Here is an 18,167-nt window from a genome sequence, read left to right as displayed (position 1 = left end):
TGTAACTTTTCTTTAGCTAATGAAGTCGAAGTTGAACTGCTCAACCAATAATAAAAATTGACTAACAATAATAATATACAGGAACCACATGTGTAGAAACACTATTTTCACATACTTTTATTTCCACGGTTCTCCTCTAGCATTTTTTTTACATTATTATTATTTTTTTTTTACATAAGAACAGACTGTTATACACAGATATTGAAGCAGGGCAAAGGGGGTGAGGGAAGGAGACAAAAACCATACAAAATGGTGTCTACTCAAGCACAACAAAATCTATGTGTATAAAATTGTGTGGGTTGTTCCACTGTGGAGGCACCAACCTCTACCTCAATTCTTTTTTTAAATAGATTAATAAAAATACAATCTTTTAAATTGACTTTTTAAAGTGGACTGCAAAATTAAAGATCTAGAGGCATGATGAATGGATCAGTAATGTAGAACAAGGTGGGTCAATGGTGCCACGCAGGATGGGGAAGAAATTGTGGCCAGGTTCAGAGGTGGATTTCCCCCACAGAAAACTTTTTTTTTCTTTTTTTTTTTTTTAAATGGCACACAGCAACTAGCGCTGGCTACTTTTCACCATATACTTATACACTCAACATGATCAATAACGGCACACATTAGGGGAGGAAATAAAACATAAAACAAACACAGTCTTGTGTATTTTTCCATCGTTCCCATTCCCCTGCCTTCCAAAGATGTTTGCTCTCCATGCTGTAGTGATTCCTTATTTTAGTTGAGAGAGCAAAGGGAAGGGAAACAGAGATGAAAAGTGTGTGTCTGAAAAGTGAAGGGGTAGAGAGCAGCGCTGTGTGACAGTGGTAGTGACTGCTCCATGTTGCAGCATGGCACACAATCCATTTATCACATACAGGTCTGTCTGCAGAACTTCATGTGGATCAGCAGAACCACCTACAGTCTGCAGCCAAAGATACACTGGTCTCAACCTGCAGCAGCCCGAGCTTCAGCTAAGGAAGCTGCGACTCATAAATACTCAATCTACAGATACCTAGCTAGTACATTTTCACTCTTGCATAACATGGAGACCACATACATATACAAACCACCTACGTGTATCTCAGCTGATGGCTTCACAGTCCACTATGACACAACCGCATCAGGTGGTGTCTCACCAGAATGAATGAATTAATTCTCCAGTTTCGAAGCAGCACAGAGAGGTAACTGGGGGGCGATGAAGGGACGAGGGAAACAGGGACAGCCCTCCTGGTGTCAAAGAGCTGGGGAATGTCGTGTGCCTTCTGTTTTTTTGTTTGTTTTTAAAAATAGTGTATTTCAAATCACAGATCCATTGATTAACCTGGCTGAGGTGGGGCGGCACTTCCTTGTTCTGAGGAACCAACATGGTCGCCCTTTGCTCGAGTCAGGGAGGCCAGTTTACCAACAGCCCCCCACCAGCAGCACTGTGGTCTGCTCTGAGGCCCCCTGGCTGTCTGCCTGCCTGCTGGCCTTCCTGCCTGGCGGCGGGTTAAGCGGTTGTCTTGGGCTTGGAGGATGGAGCCATGCACAGAGTGGCCTGTGGAATAGGTGGAGAGAGCCTGGAGCTAGGGGTGCCTGGGTCCCTGTCATCTGTTGGCTGGGAAGTAGTTAGGGTCCAGATAGTTGTAGCCTGTGCTCTGTGGCAGGCAGTAGTCCCTGTCCAGAAAGGTTTCTGGCTGGTACACTGGTTCCAAGTGGTGGTTAGGCTTGTGGGTGTCTGTACTGAACAGGCTGGAACATCAGGGAGGAGAAAAGGGAAAATATTTAATAACTGTCTTGGTGGTCTAACAATCCTCTAGTGAAGAACAAATGAAGTGATTTTTCAGTCCATCATACACGTGAACAAAATACAGCAGGTCAGTTGTCAGGATTTTTAACACACTAACATTAAACAAAATAGAGCTAGGCAATATTTTCTGGTATCACTTTGTTTGCTGGGTCCTGTATTTCTTAGCTGATTTCTTGGACACATTCCTCAGAATTTGCTGCATAAACTGAACAACGTAAAGTCTAAAGATTAAAAGCTTTTAATAAGGGCTTAAAAAAAAAAACAACCTAGAAACCTAGAAAAATCTAAAGTTTTGCCTCAACATAGACATCGCTTTTGTACGTGACAACGTTCCTCTCACGAGGTGAAGGACCTCACCAGTCAGAGCAGCTGGAGCAGAAATCAACCGAGTTTCCAGGCGGACAATCTTGACAGTGCCACCGCACTCCCTGGATGGGCTCCATGCTGCAGACATCACACTACACACACACACACACACACACACACACACACGTATAAAAACTGTTTTTCATGAAGTGATTGATGAAGAGTCATCAGCAAACACTAAGCTCTATGACGACATAGGAGACACATCTAACCTTTAACAAACAAAAACAAATAACAGGGCTACTAACCTCTCAACAGTATATAATACCCACTGCTACAAATGGGACAGGTATATTAAAGACTATAACTATTGTGAGTTCAAATGAATAAATATTAAATAATAATATATAAATAACTATCCAGTCAGAATGATACAGAATAAATACACAAATAATACAACAGTATGAAACTGGTGAACAAGACCCACCACTCAATGTTGAGCTAGACACGCAAGGAATTAGAATTAGAGAAAAACCATCATTTAAGCCCCATAGTGTCTAGTGAGCATATATCCAACAGGCTGCTCTCTGCTGAGGCTGGGCTATAGTGTGTCCTCTAGGATACACTGTGTACACTCTGTGTTGTCCCTGTTAGTCAGATTATAATCTCTAATTCATACATTGAGGGTATATTTACATATAGAACCCTGGCTTTAATGTTTTTGATGTACAGAAATGCAAAGTCTTTGTCACCTTGTAGCCTACATGCCGTACTCCACCCTTTTCCTCCTGGATCTCCTGGAGCTTCTGTTTTTTTAGACGCTTCAGCTCCAAAAGCTCTTTATATTCGGGCAAATTCCTCAATTCCACCGGTACACTCTCCTCATCCTGGAAGTGCAGGAAGCCAGGCAAGCACAAACAAAAAGAAAGAGAGGGGAGATGGCTGATAGGCATTCGCACATGCACAGGCAAAGGATCTCTACATGAAACCAATGATTCTATCTGACAGTGACACTCTCCAGATGTTTTATACCCCACAGACAGATTTACTACGATTATCGATCAGTTTAATTTTAGCTGAACAAGAGCATAAAAATCTAGACTTTATATCATTTTGTATCTTTCTGATTAAAGTACACTTGTGAAAACCCTGATGTCTTCTTGCTGCAGCCAAGAAAAACCTCCTTCTTGTGGACAGAGGAAAAAGTGGCAAAGAGCAACATTTTATTTTGAATAAAACATCCAGGTCTGACAGGAAATGGTCTTGTGACTTTGCCTGCCAAGCTGAAGATGCATTTGCCCTCAGCCGACTTCCATTCTTTCCTGCAAATTCTGGCAACACCTTTGTGAGTACTTCATAGGTTTTGTTAACTCACTGGTGGAGCTGGCAGCCTGTCTTCTCAGCAGGGTGACCCGGTTTTACTTAAAGGTTACAGCCATCAAAGGGGGAAAAAGAAAATGTCAGCGCTTGGATAACGGCAAACGTCACAAGTTGCGCAGTTCAAATGGAAAAAGAGACGAGGCTGGTCAGACCCCCTGCTCTGATTTAGCTGTTTTCAATGGCATATGCTGCACTGATAAGAGTGGAAAAAAAGCAGACGTGTGCAACCCCAGGTCAAATGTTTTATTTCATCCAAAGGTGTGAAAGTGGAGTTAAGAGGGAGAGGAACAGTCTGTTCTATGAAAGCAGACGTAAGTGACAAGGTAGGGAGCATTTGGCCTTGTCTGAAATGGATTTAAATTAACTTGTCAGTTAAAACAAGCTTTATCAGTCTTTATCTTACATGTCACATGAGTAGACTATAAGACACCAGATGCTGAGAGGGGAAATATGTGCTTATCAGAGTAATTAAACAGCGTGGTATCGCAATCTGGTTGGTTATCGGTGATGGGGGATTATCTCCCTGGATAAATAAAACAGGAGTTGGCTGTGTATAAAAAGAAATACATGTTTTGTGGTTAGTGTGTTTTCTAGTAACTGATATTGTGTGATGTGACAGCGAACTGACCGACTCATCGGCAGACGGTTCCTGGATGTTGCTGTAATATGCAGAGCGCTCATCATCTTCATCCATGTACACCGGAGGTTCGTAGGAGGTCAGGAAGGTGGATGGTCGATACAGGTGCTTGTTAAGGTGGTGCTGCCTCTTACTGGATGCCTGGAGAACAAACAGATACTGTTACAGCAGCAGGAAATCATTTCAAATACACCTGTTTCAATATGTAACGTAATAGGGCTGGGCAATACAGCCATAATCAATATTGTGATAAATATGTTTATTAACATTGATATAATTTTGAGGTAACATAGTTTTGTTGTAATTACACACACTGTCCACCAGAGAGCATGGTTACACTTATTTTTCAGTATTAGATTTATTTATTATAATTTTTATTTGCTTTCCCAAATCATGCTCATAATATCACAGTACCATTCCACTGAAACCCAATGTGGGAATACTGAATTAAACACCAAGACATCACCTAATGAATTCATTAGGGAGTAATGACTGACAGCAAGTCTTACCTTTTTAGTGTACATGCACAGGTTGGGAGTTCTTCCGGGCACAGGAATACCAGCTTTTGTCAGTTTGATGAAGTACTTTTGAACCCTACTGGCGACCTGGAATGTTTTAACAGGAAAATGTCAGCATTAATGATTTCCAACTGAGGAACAGCTGCTTGAAATAATTGAGGTCACGCACATGTATAAGCCAGGTACGTGCAGGGGGTACGCTTCTCATACAGGTCTGTCATTGCCTTTTAGCATTGCACAGCATACACTACAGCAACACACTACGGCAACCAGATTTTTAAATGTCAGGATAGTCTGATAAAAACGAGCACAGAGTCGTACAGCTGGTTCACAGATGACTCACAGCGTATAATTAGCCAAATCAGTTCCGTTTGTGGTGTAGATTCTAATCAATCATATTACATGGAGATCGAAAGCATGAATTTGTTCTAGTTAATCCTAAGTCTCATTGTCACCTGTTTTGCTGTTCGATTGCCCAGCTCGTCAGCAATTTTCTGCCATCTTCTTGACTCCACCTCCTCGGGAGGGAACTTGACAAGAAGTTGCTCCAGTTTTTTCTAGAAAAACAAAACACCAAGTGGAAATCATGTAAGGACAAAGATTCTTATTGCAAAAATCATAATATGCATTATCTAATATGAGTGATCACAAACCAGCTAAATGTGTCTTTGCATTATATCCAAGTGGTTTATACCAATAAGAACAAACAAATCCACTAATGAAATAAATAATGTCATTCCGATAAAACATAATGCAACATCTTTACACACCACCTACCTGTTCCTCCACAGTCCACAGCTGGTTAAATGTGTCAGGCTTGTTTGGGTGACAAATCCTCCCCCTGATCATCTGTCAAAGAACCACAAGTGACAGACATGTTAAAAGGCTGACACAATACAAAAATAATGAGCACTGCACCATTTGAAGAGATCTGTGCATATGAACTACGTGGCACACCGAATCTGTCAGTTTGACATAGAAAGCCCGGCTGTCAGATGTGACTGGAGATGTGTCATTGGGAAGATGCAGAAAAACAGCAACAATTATTCCTGTTAGAATTCAAACAGTGTAGTCCAAGAGAATGCAGTTGTTGATTTGTGCAACAGAAATAATCAAATAGCTAAATGCTTGGTGTTGTCTAATCCCACAATCAATACAAAGTGAAACCTTACTGCTATATGATGCAGGATAAGACACACAAACAGAGGCCAAGAATAAAACATAAAGAGGTGAGGAAGAGGCAGTCCCCTTATGTTTCCATAGATACCATCTTCTCTGCTCACACATGCTGCAGGCTTTGCTTTACTGAGTAGTAAGAATAAGAAAGATGAGATTGGAGGTGGTTAAAGCACTGTAAAATGGTAATGATTTTTAGGGCAACCTGCACTGCAAGAGATAAGTGACTCACTAGCTAAAGTTGGAAACAGATGTACTTGGAGACAATTGCAGCTGTGATCATAGCAGCAGCATGTGTATGCTGTACAGTCTGTTTTCATAAGGAGGCAGAGCTATACCTGTGTTTGCCTGCTGTTCTCTGGGGCATCACTAGTGGGCAGAGAGGAGTACATGGTGGAGGATTCGCCCTCTTTCTTGAGCTCTATAGGACTTTTGGGTCGAACCGGCAAACCTAAAGAAAGAAAAGGGCATAAGGGCATTTAGTATTTTTTTAAACTGCGGGATGACAAGTCTCTCTGTTAGTTACTTTATAAAACATCCTACTTGTTAACAAAAAAACTCAAATTAAATGTAATAAATAGTTATTTCTAAATGTATACATGCCTTTATCAAAGATCAGCTTTAACCGCCTGGTTTTGCGTTTCTTGTCACAGAACTCTCTCTCAAAGTCACCAAGGCCTGAGGTGTACTGTTCCCACGCAATATCGGGGAGCTGGACGACTCGCTGGGGACATGGCAAACCCAAATTCACCTGAGGACCACAATAATCAGGAGTCACATTCCATTAACAGATACTCACAACTACTATAAACCTCACTGGAAGAACGTTAGATAGGAGACAACATACTGGAAAAAAAGAAATTGCTTCCTCGACAGGGGCTCCTGAAGAATTCCAGTACAAGGTCTTGGAGAGATGATGCAAAGGAATTGACAACATACACAAACATGCAGACATGCACTGTATAACTTGCACTGTGCCTGTTCGACACATTGCACGTTTCTATCAGAATTTATGCATTACAATGACAAGGACACAGCCTCTTTTTGTTTTTACCCGTTTCTGCAGCTGCTCCACAAAGCCAATGGGATCAGCGAGTGCCTCTCTCTGGTGACGTGCCAATGTCTCCAGGTCCAGAATGGCCTGTGTGCGCTGGGCCTCAAGAACACTGATGGTCTGCAGCAGCCTCTGATAACTGACGTGCAGGGAAGCAAAGTTAGACGAGTGGAAAGAGGGGACTGCTTACATTATTTAACCTGACACAATACTGCAGTGCATCAAACTTTTAGACATCCAACTGTGCATAATTCAACCACAGTGCTGAGAACCTAAATAGCTGCACAAGACAGGAAGCGCTCTCCTAAACCTCCTACCTATTTTCAAACATATTCACAGGTGTTTTATGGCTGTCAGAATTCTTGGCAGTGGCTGCGAAGCAAATATCAAACACCTCTAGTGTTAGGTATTTTTTCCAGCATAACCCATCAAGAATTGTAGCTGGTAAATAATAAATGTTTACTCGGTAAGAGGAACTACAGATGCGACACTGGTCTGACCTGTAACTGGGCACATCACTGAGAGGTCATAGGAATATCAAAAACTTTGCATAACAAACACTTGTCCTCAGGCTTAAGGAGCTTTCAGTACTGTAGAACCCTGACCTTTCCAATCACATCCTGAGGCAATTGAAGAACTGCAAACTGAGCTTTCAATGAATAAGTGCCATACTGACTCACAGGCCTTACACTCTTATAAGAGCTGGAAGAATCTACAGGAATGTGACAGCATCCTACATGGTTATAACCTAACTCATGGGAGCAGAGGGGATCAATCTTTCCTACCAGGAAGTGAATGAAAATCAATGCACAAGACAATTATTCAACAGCTGTCAGTAGCTTGAAAATCCAAAGTAAAAATGTTCAGTCAGCTGTGTTTAACCATATCCCCCTTTATTAGTGACAGGAACCAACCTTTCATACTTTGTGAGACTCTGCTGACCCTGAATGGCACAAGTCTGTACTGTGCTACAATGCACCAGTAAATCTGTACCAACACATACACCACAGCACATTTCCTGTACTACAGAGTGATCTTATTCACAAATAAGATCTCTGCAAGAGAGATCAGCAAGAACACTGACTTTCTCAGTGGAACAGATGATCAGTGCATTAATTTGTATTAGGGAAATAGAAGAGGCTTTGGCACGCTGGACTCCTTCCAGGTGTCCAGGGACAAGTCTGGTGTTCCATTGCCAACTACTGGGCCTGAGGTCCACTGACAAACACTGGTGCCAATTGAAATGTTGGCCCAGACCACAGTTTTGTTAAGGCTAGATAATAAAGGGCCAGAGAATTTTTAAAAAACATTTACACAATAGAGATAAATGCTATAAAATTGTGGGCTAAAAATACATGGTTCTCTACATACATATAATTAATAATGTTAGTGTCAATACTCGATGTTCAGCAACCCCAAAATGCCTAGTCATGCTCCCCTAAAATGACACCTCACTGCATTGATCTGCACCTTCAAAAATTCTCCTTACTCAGCACAACCAAACTCTGGCATGTTGCAGAAACTTGACTGAGTTACCTTGCAATACGATAGCAGTGAAATCTTATTCTATAGACACTATTCAAATTTGAAAAGTAATGTCAACGACAAAATGACCTCAGCTGATGATGTCTTACAGTCACCAAAGCCCTCTGCCCCTCCCTACACAGATGCATCATAAATCAGCTGACCTGCCACAGTGCAGTTAGCGGAGCCTGACTGAGCGCAGCATGAGACCTGTCCACAAGCATAAACATCTTGCATGAAAACTGACAACAAACCTAGGAACAAAGTCCCACCCTCAGAAATCCTTTTCTTCTAAAAGGACTAATCCTACTGAGAAGAGAGAGAACAGACGCAATCACAACAGTCAGCTAACATCCAATCTCCACAGCCCTTGGAAATACAACAATTGGCAGCTAATTCACACAATCACAACACCAGACTGAAGGTGGAAATTACATGTGCCAACATGTAAAACCTAAACAACAAGACAGTGGCTATAGTTAGATGTTCACCAATATTCACATAATGAGTGAGAAAAGACTCCAAAAATATCACAGATAATGAAACATTCTGTAAACATGTTGGTGGTGCAAATAAATCCAGGCATACTTAGGTCATAATTAGGTGACCAAAAAGGCTATTTTTTTATTCCCCCACTATATTTATATCAAACTAAATAGCAATGTGTTGCAATTACCACAGATTATTATAAAATAATCAGTGTCCTAATATAATCTAGTTGGTGATTATCAAGGAAGTAAAAGAATAAATATTGTACTGCTCAAATATTATTGTTTTCCTGACTTTTCCCTAATCTTTGCCTATTAGCAAACATTGTGGAGTTTTTACCTCTCCAAGCCTCAGTCATTTTGCTCACATCTCATATTTATAGAGTGGTCATAGACACTGCTTTATTTCTAAGAGGTCACGTCAAAAAGGTTGAGAAATAGTGACACATTAACACTGATTCTTATGTGTACTAAAAGTTGACCTAAAAAAAAAACAAAAACAAAAAGAACACATCAGGTTTGGAACATTATATCTGATATCAGATACTTTCCAAAACCACAGTCTTGAATCAGTGCAATGGTTACTGAATTTAGTAATGATCATGTGTGAGAGCTACATAAACAAAAGATGTGAGGAGACACCAGAATCCCTGGGGAGCTCTGACATACTCTTTGTTGTGTTTAAGAGCCAGGTGGTCGGACTCAAAGTAATACACGTCTGGCTCTTCCTCTTCCTCCTCCTCCTCCGCAGCCAAGCCCTGTGTAAGTTTGTTGCCATTTTCCGCCTCTTTGCTTTCCTCAGGGCCACTGACCTCACCACTTGACCTGTCTCCAAGATCTACAGAGACGGGCTCCTCACTAGAGGGGCCAACAGAGTCTGCAGGACCTGGAACTTCCATCATGGGGCAGTCCCCCTCCAGCTCAACCACCACTTCCTCCTTTTCCCTCAAGGGACCATTGTCTCTAGGAGGAGAACAGGGTTTTGAGGAGGAGGAGGCTTTGCCACCAGTGGCAGCTCTTCTGGGTGAAGTTCGTAGAGTGTATCTGTGTTCGTAGAGTTCTGTCAAAGAGGGGGGTGTGCTGGATATTGAAGGGTTGCACCCTGGTTCTGTGGGGGAAGGGGTTGTTGCTAGTGGGCATGTAGTTTCTCCTGAGATGCTGTTGTTGATTAGACTACTGGAGGTGGTGGAGGGAGCAGCTTCCTGCACTGGTATTAGGGGGTGTCCATTGGTATCACTCTCGCTCCCTGTCACCTGCTCCTCGTGGGCAAGACACAGGGGGTCGCCCACCACGTCAACCTCTACGTCCTCCAACCCCTGTTCCTTGGCCACTATCAACTCAGGGACGGGATCCTCTGTAATAGCCTCAAGTGTCGGCACAGATGAAGCCGGCAATTCCCCTGAGCCAGAGCTCTCTATCTGTCCAGGGACAGAGTTTCTACAAGGCACAGCGGGGTCAGGGGATGAGGGAGCCCTCGTCTGGCTACCATTGAGCAGCGACGGGCAGTTGGTGTTGGAGGTGGTATTTGCACTAGGCTCTTGATTGAGGGCGCTACGTTCCTCTGTTTTATTCTCTTCGAGTCCATTAGAAGTCTTATGAGAATTTGAGGAAGATGCCCCTTCACACTTCACATGGCCACCCTCTGCCTTCGCCCCTGTCAGGTGACCTTCCTCTGTACTGATGATAGGAGAGGCAGGACCTGTGTTAGCAAAGTTTTGGCTAGGAAATTCTTCACTACTGTTACTACTGTTACCCTTGCTCGTCTCTGGCACAGAGACTGGACTTTCAGATTTAAGAGGCTCAGGGTCCTCCTCATGTCCCTGAGACTCTGCAGAGCGGGAGCACCGCTTGGTCCTTTTGATTTGAGGAGAGGCATCCTGTGCCCCCTTCCCTATGTCACAGTTCTCGGACTTCTCAGGAGTAATGTCTTTTTCTAAACAGGATATTCCCCGCTTCCTGGAGCTGGTCCATTGCTCCGTCTCAACTGGATAAGCAACTGAATCAGTTACCTTTCCCTGCAACAAGATCTGTTGCTGACTGCTTTCTTGAATGTTCTGCCACACATCTTGCTTTGTATCATATTTATTATCCTGCTTTGACTCTTGCTTAACATCTTGCTTTGACTCATGTTTGATGTCCTGGGTGGCATCCTGTCTTGACTCATGTTTCTTTTCCTGCTTTGCATCCTTCTTCGACTCCTGTTTCGTTTCCTGCTTGGTGTCCTGCTTCGACTCCTGTTTCGAGTCATGCTTGATGTCGTGCTTGATGTTATGCTTGGACTCCTGTATTGACTCCTGTTTGGCATCGTGCTTCGACTCCTGCTTCGACTCCTGCTTCGACTCCTGCTTCGACTCCTGCTTCGACTCCTGCTTCGACTCCTGCTTCGACTCCTGCTTCGACTCCTGCTTCGACTCCTGTTTCGACTCCTGTTTCGACTCCTGTTTCGACTCCTGTTTCGACTCCTGTTTCGACTCCTGTTTCGACTCCTGTTTCGACTCCTGTTTCGACTCCTGTTTCGACTCCTGTTTCGACTCCTGTTTCGACTCATGCTTGGATTCATGCTTCGACTCCTGTTTGGAGTCCTGCTTTGATTCTTGCCTTGACTCCTGCTTGGTGTCCTGTTTCGTTTCATGCTTTGACTCCTGTTTCGCTTCCTGCTTGGCATCCTGCTTCGACTCCTGTTTCGACTCCTGCTTCTTTTTGGGTGAGCGGGCCCTAGGTAGTGGAGACACCGAGGTCTCCTCCGGCTGGGCAATGCTGCGGTTCCTGAGGGTTCGACCACAAAAGTTCTCATCCAATCCATTGAGCCCCACTGATGACCTTGTGACACGCGAGGAACGGGATGCGGCCATACTACGGCGGGTGCCTACAGTCTCCTCATCCTGGTGCTCTCTCCTCTGCAGCAGAATGTGGGCACCTGCAAAACACACACCAACAGATACATGGACTTGATTAAGGCAATATAATGAATGAACACTCTAAATCTTTACAGCTCAATGGTTACACCATAACACTTATGTTGCAATCATTACAGGATTGATAGCTAGCCAAATTGAAAATGAATGCATCAACGGTGTCCCTCAGGTTTTTCAAACAAAAACATCCACCGAAAGACCTTTGTTAAATACTGTTCGGGTCATTTCTGAGCTCACACCACAGGGGTATTGATTTCCCCTGTCACTGTAGCTAAGCAACACCTTCTGTTCACAGGCAAAACTAGATGTCTTAAACTAGTTCTTTATAAAGGAAATAAATTTAAATGGTGGGGGTTCAAAACGGGGAACAATAAGGTTAGCTGTTCCATCTAGACTAAATGTCTCTTCTGATAGTTCAGTTTTACGGATGAGCTATATGAGCCTGGTAAGTCAAAAGATAACGGTGAACACAGCACAGTGAGCAACTGAAATAATAGAAAGCCTCAGAGCAGGCAAGCAGGTGTTTTTCAAAAATAGAAAAAAATCAGCATCATCACACAGAATGTGTGTGCATGTTTCAGTACAGTGTTGTATTTGTTTCCTCCCTACAGACAATACTGCTTTTTCTGTCACACCAAGAATGAATATGGTTTACAGCTAGAAAGATTTCTGACACCAAAGACGCACTGTAATTCTTACATCCTATTCAGCAGAGATAACACTGCAGACATACATTTGCCATCACTCACAGTAGGCCGTTTATCTCTTTTTAACAGGTGTGCCAGGGGACCAACAGGCTGCAATCCGTCCACAACTTATCAGAACGTACAAAAATTGAAATGCTCTGACAACAACCATCCTACACAAGGCTTACAGGCTTAAAGTGTGGACAACCATAGAGGCTTAGGACATGACGATTAACTTCCTGACACAGTTTAAGGCACAACAAAGCTTCCCAAAACTCTCCCTGTGCGTTACTGAGGTATCTTCCAGATGAAGTACATTACTGTGCATTAAAAGAAAAATCCTGGTTTACAATGAGAACCAGAAAAATATTATGCCACCAAAATGCTTCTTGGCACCAGTAAGTAGTAAATTTTTAATATCTTACTTTAAGCTAAATAATTTCTCACACACAGCCTCCATGCAGTAACAACTTAAGCGCAATAATGGTTAAACAGTGACAAACACTTTTACCAGGCTATCTTGCCCACAGTAATTAACAATTAAGGCACGCATGATTTGATTAACACAGCTCGGTTGCCAACATTTATACAAAAATTCATTATGCAGCCACGTTATTCTGGCATTTCTCTCAGTATTCTGATTCTGTGCATTGCATAAGGGTCATAGAGTGAAGAGAATTAGCAGTATGTTATTATCTTATATCTGATGACTAGTAGTAACACTAATAACACCACTAATAAAATAACACACTAGTAACACCAGTAATTAATACAAACAACTCGTTTTAGTGTTATAAATACTTTGATTTATTAATAATTAGGCATACAGTAATTAGTAATTAATTATCTGTAAACATGGAAACAGTTTATGAGAGAGCTGAGAGAAATTTGAGATTTTAGTGGGTATGTAAAAACACAATTCCTGTCCCTGTATATATTCCCCTATTCACATCAGTTTTAACAAAGATGATGATGAAAAATGTTCATTAATGTCCTTTTCTAGGACTGGACACTCATGAGCTAAAACTGTTACCTGATGATAGAAACTATGAAGAAATATGTGACGAGACAGGACTAGAATGTTGTTTGCCAGGTATTGGACAAAATAGGCTACTTGGTCACTTTACATTTAAGCAATGCGTCCATGTCATCGATATTGGATTGGATAAGGGATGCATGGAAATGGAGTCTGAGTAAGTTGACAGACCCATTAATGGTGGAGCTACAAGCAGAGGAGAATTACACGAGTTGTTAACCAAGGTTACCAGATAATAAACACATGATATAGTAAAGAACAGTAGAAAGTGACATTCAGTAGGTGATGATCTCAATGGGCAGTGTTTGCAGAAGATGAGGCATAGTCATAGTCTATCATTGTAGAGGAGAGAAATTATTGCATCAATTAACATGATGTTCATTTAGATTAATTCCTTGTACATCAATCTGGGGGACGGTCTCTCTCAGAACTGATTTAAGAGCTCCTTGTTGCCCTTCCTGGGACAATCTCTCCTTTCTCACCACATTAAAACAGCTACATCAAAGTCAGACATGTAGTCCAACACTACTCTGGCAACAAATACATTTTGATAATATTCTTTCAGGGAGCTAACGGAATAGTCACCTGGAACAAGCACTATCACACACACAAATTACTCACACCCCACCAAAAACTCCAGCTGAGAAAGCTAATGTGATTTGCCCATGCATTAAATAACAGAGAAGGAAAGAAAAACACAACGGGGGTAGCAGGAAGGCGGTTATTCAGACTCAGCACTCACCATTTGACTAAACATGACAAAACTAATTAAGCCTGCTCATCTGACCTGCTTTCAAAAACTAGAAAACTAATCACTACTCTAAAATGATCAGGGTTACTGTTGAGCTGAATAACTAAATGAAATACTTGCTCACACTTCCTCATCACTATGATTAACATGTTGACAAAGCTGGTCGGGCTGAATTAATAATTAGTATGTAAAGCCCTTCGTGCATTCAGGGGTTGGTCATCAGATAAAGTTTTGCACCCTTAAAATAACATTAAGCACGTTGTGATTACTTTGTAAATGGGACTATCCTTTCTAAGAAAATGTCCACAGCTGTTTCAGGCTTCCATCCAGACTAAAATAGCATTTTTTTCCCCAAAAACAGCTTTTCCAAATCGGCCTCCACAGTGTGCAATCTGAAAATGCCGGCTCGGTATTTGAGTTAGTATGGAGGTAAACACAGCTTTCCCAAAACGATGACCTAAGCTTGTTCAGTGAAGGTTAGAGGTTGTGTGCCAGTAAAGTTACGAGTTTTAGCCACCACTAACTTTCACTTTTATAGTTCATTTCAAATGTCAAATTAGTTGAGTACACTGTCGAACTGTTGCTGTTAACCTGCATTATGTTGATTTTTCCCGATAACATTGCGATTGTAAAATAAGGATTCCATCCCTGCAGTTTAAGAGTTGCTGCTGGTTAACCTGCAGTAACTCTGAAGCATGTGGGTGGTTATAGGCTGCAATTAAACCATTATTTCACTTTCATTCAGTTGTCTGACAACAATCATTTGTAAACGAAAACTACACTGTGAATTCAGCAGCACTGAAATACACTATGGGTGACCACAAACAGCAGTAAGACAAGCAGAGGCTCAAACTAATGTAAAACACAGCTGACGGAGGAGCAATGAATAGAAAGGAGTAAAATAAAGGCACTGCAAGAAGGTAGTCACTGCGAGATCAATTGCTTTTTCCAGTCCACACCGTTGCAAAGCAGGTACGCAAAAACGCGTTTGAGTGAGCCACTCATTAACTCCTTGAATGACAGGGTCTGCTTGGCTGTGGAGTGCGTAGCAGATTCCTGCCAAAACAAAGCACTGAAGAAAAGATCTAGGTCCAGCAGATGTTTTTGAGAATCTTAGCATCATACTGTACCATCAGGAAGGTGTCAGGTCACAACGACCCTAGACATACAGCCAGTCATAAAGCAGTCTCAAACAACGAATCCCAGACCCCACAGTGCATTGATCTCAACATCAACAACCAGCCTGGGATTACAGAACAACTGTTCTGTAAGATGTCTGAAACAACCCACATACCAAGTTCCTTAAAAAATGTATGAGAAAACGGTGTAATTTTTAAGGAAAATTGTGACCACACAAAATACTGTGTTGATTCAAGTTTGGCTTTGTGTATACTGTGCGTTTTAAGATATTAACTGATAAAACTTATTCATTGCAATATTTTTCCTCACTTTTAGTGCCTAAAACTTTTAGACAGTATTGTAAGTATATCTTATCATTGATTTCTTGCTATACGTATTCCTAAAATGAAAAAAGATCCACTACAGGCCTGTGGTTTGCAACAGAGATAAATCTGTAAAACACATAAGCTTTTTTCTGACTTTTCTTTAATGATTTCTTCTACTCATGAAATAACAGCCATTTTCAGATCATCAACCAAGAAATAAAATAAAATGTCTGATACTGATAAACCATTCTACTAAAGTGCATGTAACTCATCTCAACACTGAGGCCACAATGTCTGATGAGAGGTAAGTAGACACGTCTTTGTTTGATGGGGTCAAAAGCCAAAAAAAGCTAGGAACCACTGTTAGTGCACTGATCACCATTCACTTTGTGTTCTCTCTCTTCTGACAGTGGTCAAATGATGGACAGTCCCAAGGTACTGAGCCAAGGAGTACTGTGATATTTCTGAGAGTGTTTTTTGTGTCATTTGCTATGTCCATACATACAATTTGTGTGTGATTCATTCTGAGTTTCTGAGTTGAACAAACTGTCATGTTTCTGTGGGTATTTTTTTTAATCATATATAAACTTTTAACTCTGGTCAGCGCTACTGAAAAAAATATAATGGACATTCAAATATGACAGCATGCCAAGTCTCAGTAATTCCCACAGATGCTAATTTACTATACTGCAGTAGCAGGACTAGAGCAATTTCATTATGATTGTAATATTAACACAAGAGCCACTGATGCACACCATGGCAGCTGCAATTCACCATATATTTTTAAAGTGTCAAAGCCAGAAAACTGTCCTGTTCAATGCAGCCACTTAGATAAACCCATGTGTTACTGTAATCTCAATCCAACCACTTCCTGTTCTTCTCTGAGGCGCGTTTGGTTGCAAAGTTATGTTAAACACGTGCTGACAATACGACTACAATCGTGACAGACCAGGGCTTACAGATGGGTCATTTGCTTTCATAAACGCAAAACACTGATTTCACTGAGATTAAGACTGTAAACTCCAGCTTACACACAGGCAAACACACCCATCGCAGGCAACGTGTGAAAGCTATTGCTCATAAACCAGTTGATCTAAGTTAGGAGATAAACAAACAAGCTCTGTGTTGTTTTACCGTCGCCTTGGACTGTTCATCTCTGTGGCTGACATGTAGATCAACACTTCCACAGGGCCTACTAGCGACAAATAAAAATCCACGAAGTCGTGTTGGTGCACATACCGAAGAGAACCGCTCAAATCCCACCACCCCAACTAGTCGGCTGTCGCGAGCTCAACACCGACAAAGTTGAAGGCACGAGGATGCTGTTACCGTTAAACTAACGAGCGCAGACAACGGCGCGGCTGCACGTGCCGCCGGTTAAGTCGCTAACACTGAGTTTGCGGCAGATTAACTTTAAAGTTCACCATTAAAACTCCAGACGCTCGTTTAGGCAAAACATCTAACTGGTCCGTGGAGCTGGCGAGCCGCTAGATGCTAAATGCTAGCACGGATCAACTTACAAGCAAACGTTACTGGACCTAGTTTGCTGTTTAGCAGGCTAACGTTAGCAGACTAACTTACCGTTAGCTCTCGAAGATAAAACATTAACGCTTTAGACACCAAACTACAGGGTGTGTCACCCGTCAAATTTTACTATTACCCCACACCTTTCCCGTTACACTGCATCCTACGCAAGCCAAATTTTATTTTTCTCTTGTCAACGACTAGTTAGCCAAGTTTGCTAACGTTACCTCCGCTAGTTTTCCCGTTAAGAATCGTGGCGCTGTCCTAAGTAGCTGCTCTGGTAGCGTTTCTAAAATTGGATACATGCTAGCTAGCTCGACAAGTGCCACAAACGTGAAGCCCAACAACACACCAGCTGCACAGAAGAAGGGACTCGCTGCCAAAATTGTATTTCGGCGAGGTTTACGTTTCTACTGACAGAGGTAGCATGGTTAGCAGCTAACCAGCTAGCGGCTAACCAGCTAGCAGCGGCAGTTAGCCAAGCTAGCTGATTGTCCGAGCATAACTTTGCCGATATATTTGTGTACAGCCAACAGTGCCGGTCATAGACATTTTTGGTGGGATAATAAATTGAGGTTTTGTCATTTGCTGTGCTCCCAGTGCCGAATTTGAGGCAGACTTCTAAATAGCTTTTATAGCTCAAGAATTACACATACCTCACTTCCGTAAATTTGCTGCACGTTCGGCCGCAGCCATGTTTTCAATCCAGTCAACTAGTCGGGGTGTGTGAGCCGATTCAGCCGCGCTCACCAAAATGCAACACTATACTGTACATTTTTGCAGCCGCAAAGAGTGCAATCTGTCACTCTCCGGGTCACCTCTCCTAATTTATGAGTATTTCTTGGTACTTTTATATCAGGTGATACACAGTGTAATTGTCTTTTCTTGCCGAATCTACCCATTGTTTTCGCCTCTGTTAATGCCCACTCTTCCTTACA

The 18,167-nt window shown here is 42.1% G+C and overlaps 1 protein-coding gene across 3 annotated transcripts; it reads right to left on the bottom strand.

The window, feature by feature from the left end:
- Nucleotides 1–102: 102 nt before the first annotated feature.
- On the bottom strand, nucleotides 103–18,016 carry zzz3 (zinc finger, ZZ-type containing 3). Of its 3 annotated transcripts, none has more exons than XM_026313112.1 (13): nucleotides 17,886–18,016; nucleotides 9,542–11,789; nucleotides 6,861–6,999; nucleotides 6,654–6,710; nucleotides 6,410–6,557; nucleotides 6,145–6,257; nucleotides 5,408–5,479; nucleotides 5,086–5,187; nucleotides 4,622–4,717; nucleotides 4,104–4,253; nucleotides 2,848–2,982; nucleotides 2,147–2,247; nucleotides 103–1,731 (listed from the first exon to the last, which is right to left on the bottom strand). In XM_026313112.1, exons 2-13 carry the CDS (start codon nucleotides 11,722–11,724, stop codon nucleotides 1,587–1,589), a joined length of 3,441 nt encoding a protein of 1,146 aa, XP_026168897.1. In that variant the 5' UTR covers nucleotides 11,725–11,789; nucleotides 17,886–18,016; the 3' UTR covers nucleotides 103–1,586. The 3 variants fall into 3 exon arrangements, with proteins under 3 accessions (XP_026168897.1, XP_026168898.1, XP_026168899.1); XM_026313113.1 differs by lacking the exon at nucleotides 17,886–18,016 and adding an exon at nucleotides 16,840–17,276; XM_026313114.1 differs by lacking the exon at nucleotides 6,654–6,710.
- Between the last annotated feature and the right edge of the window lie 151 nt (nucleotides 18,017–18,167).

Source organism: Mastacembelus armatus, chromosome 17, assembly GCF_900324485.2.
Source record: "Mastacembelus armatus chromosome 17, fMasArm1.2, whole genome shotgun sequence".
In the NCBI taxonomy this organism is placed as follows: Eukaryota; Metazoa; Chordata; class Actinopteri; order Synbranchiformes; family Mastacembelidae; genus Mastacembelus; species Mastacembelus armatus.
This window is presented reverse-complemented; position numbering and strand designations above follow the sequence as displayed.

What these genes read in the sequence shown, in the direction of transcription:
- zzz3 (XM_026313112.1), bottom strand. Translation starts at nt 11,724, where the DNA reads ATGGCCGCATCCCGTTCCTCGCGTGTCACAAGGTCATCAGTGGGGCTC. An exon ending in AAGCAATTTCTTTTTTTCCA is followed by an intron (nt 6,558 to 6,653) that starts GTATGTTGTCTC and finishes TGTGGTCCTCAG; the next exon opens with GTGAATTTGGGTTTGCCATG. An exon ending in AGAACAGCAGGCAAACACAG is followed by an intron (nt 5,480 to 6,144) that starts GTATAGCTCTGC and finishes GTTCTTTGACAG; the next exon opens with ATGATCAGGGGGAGGATTTG.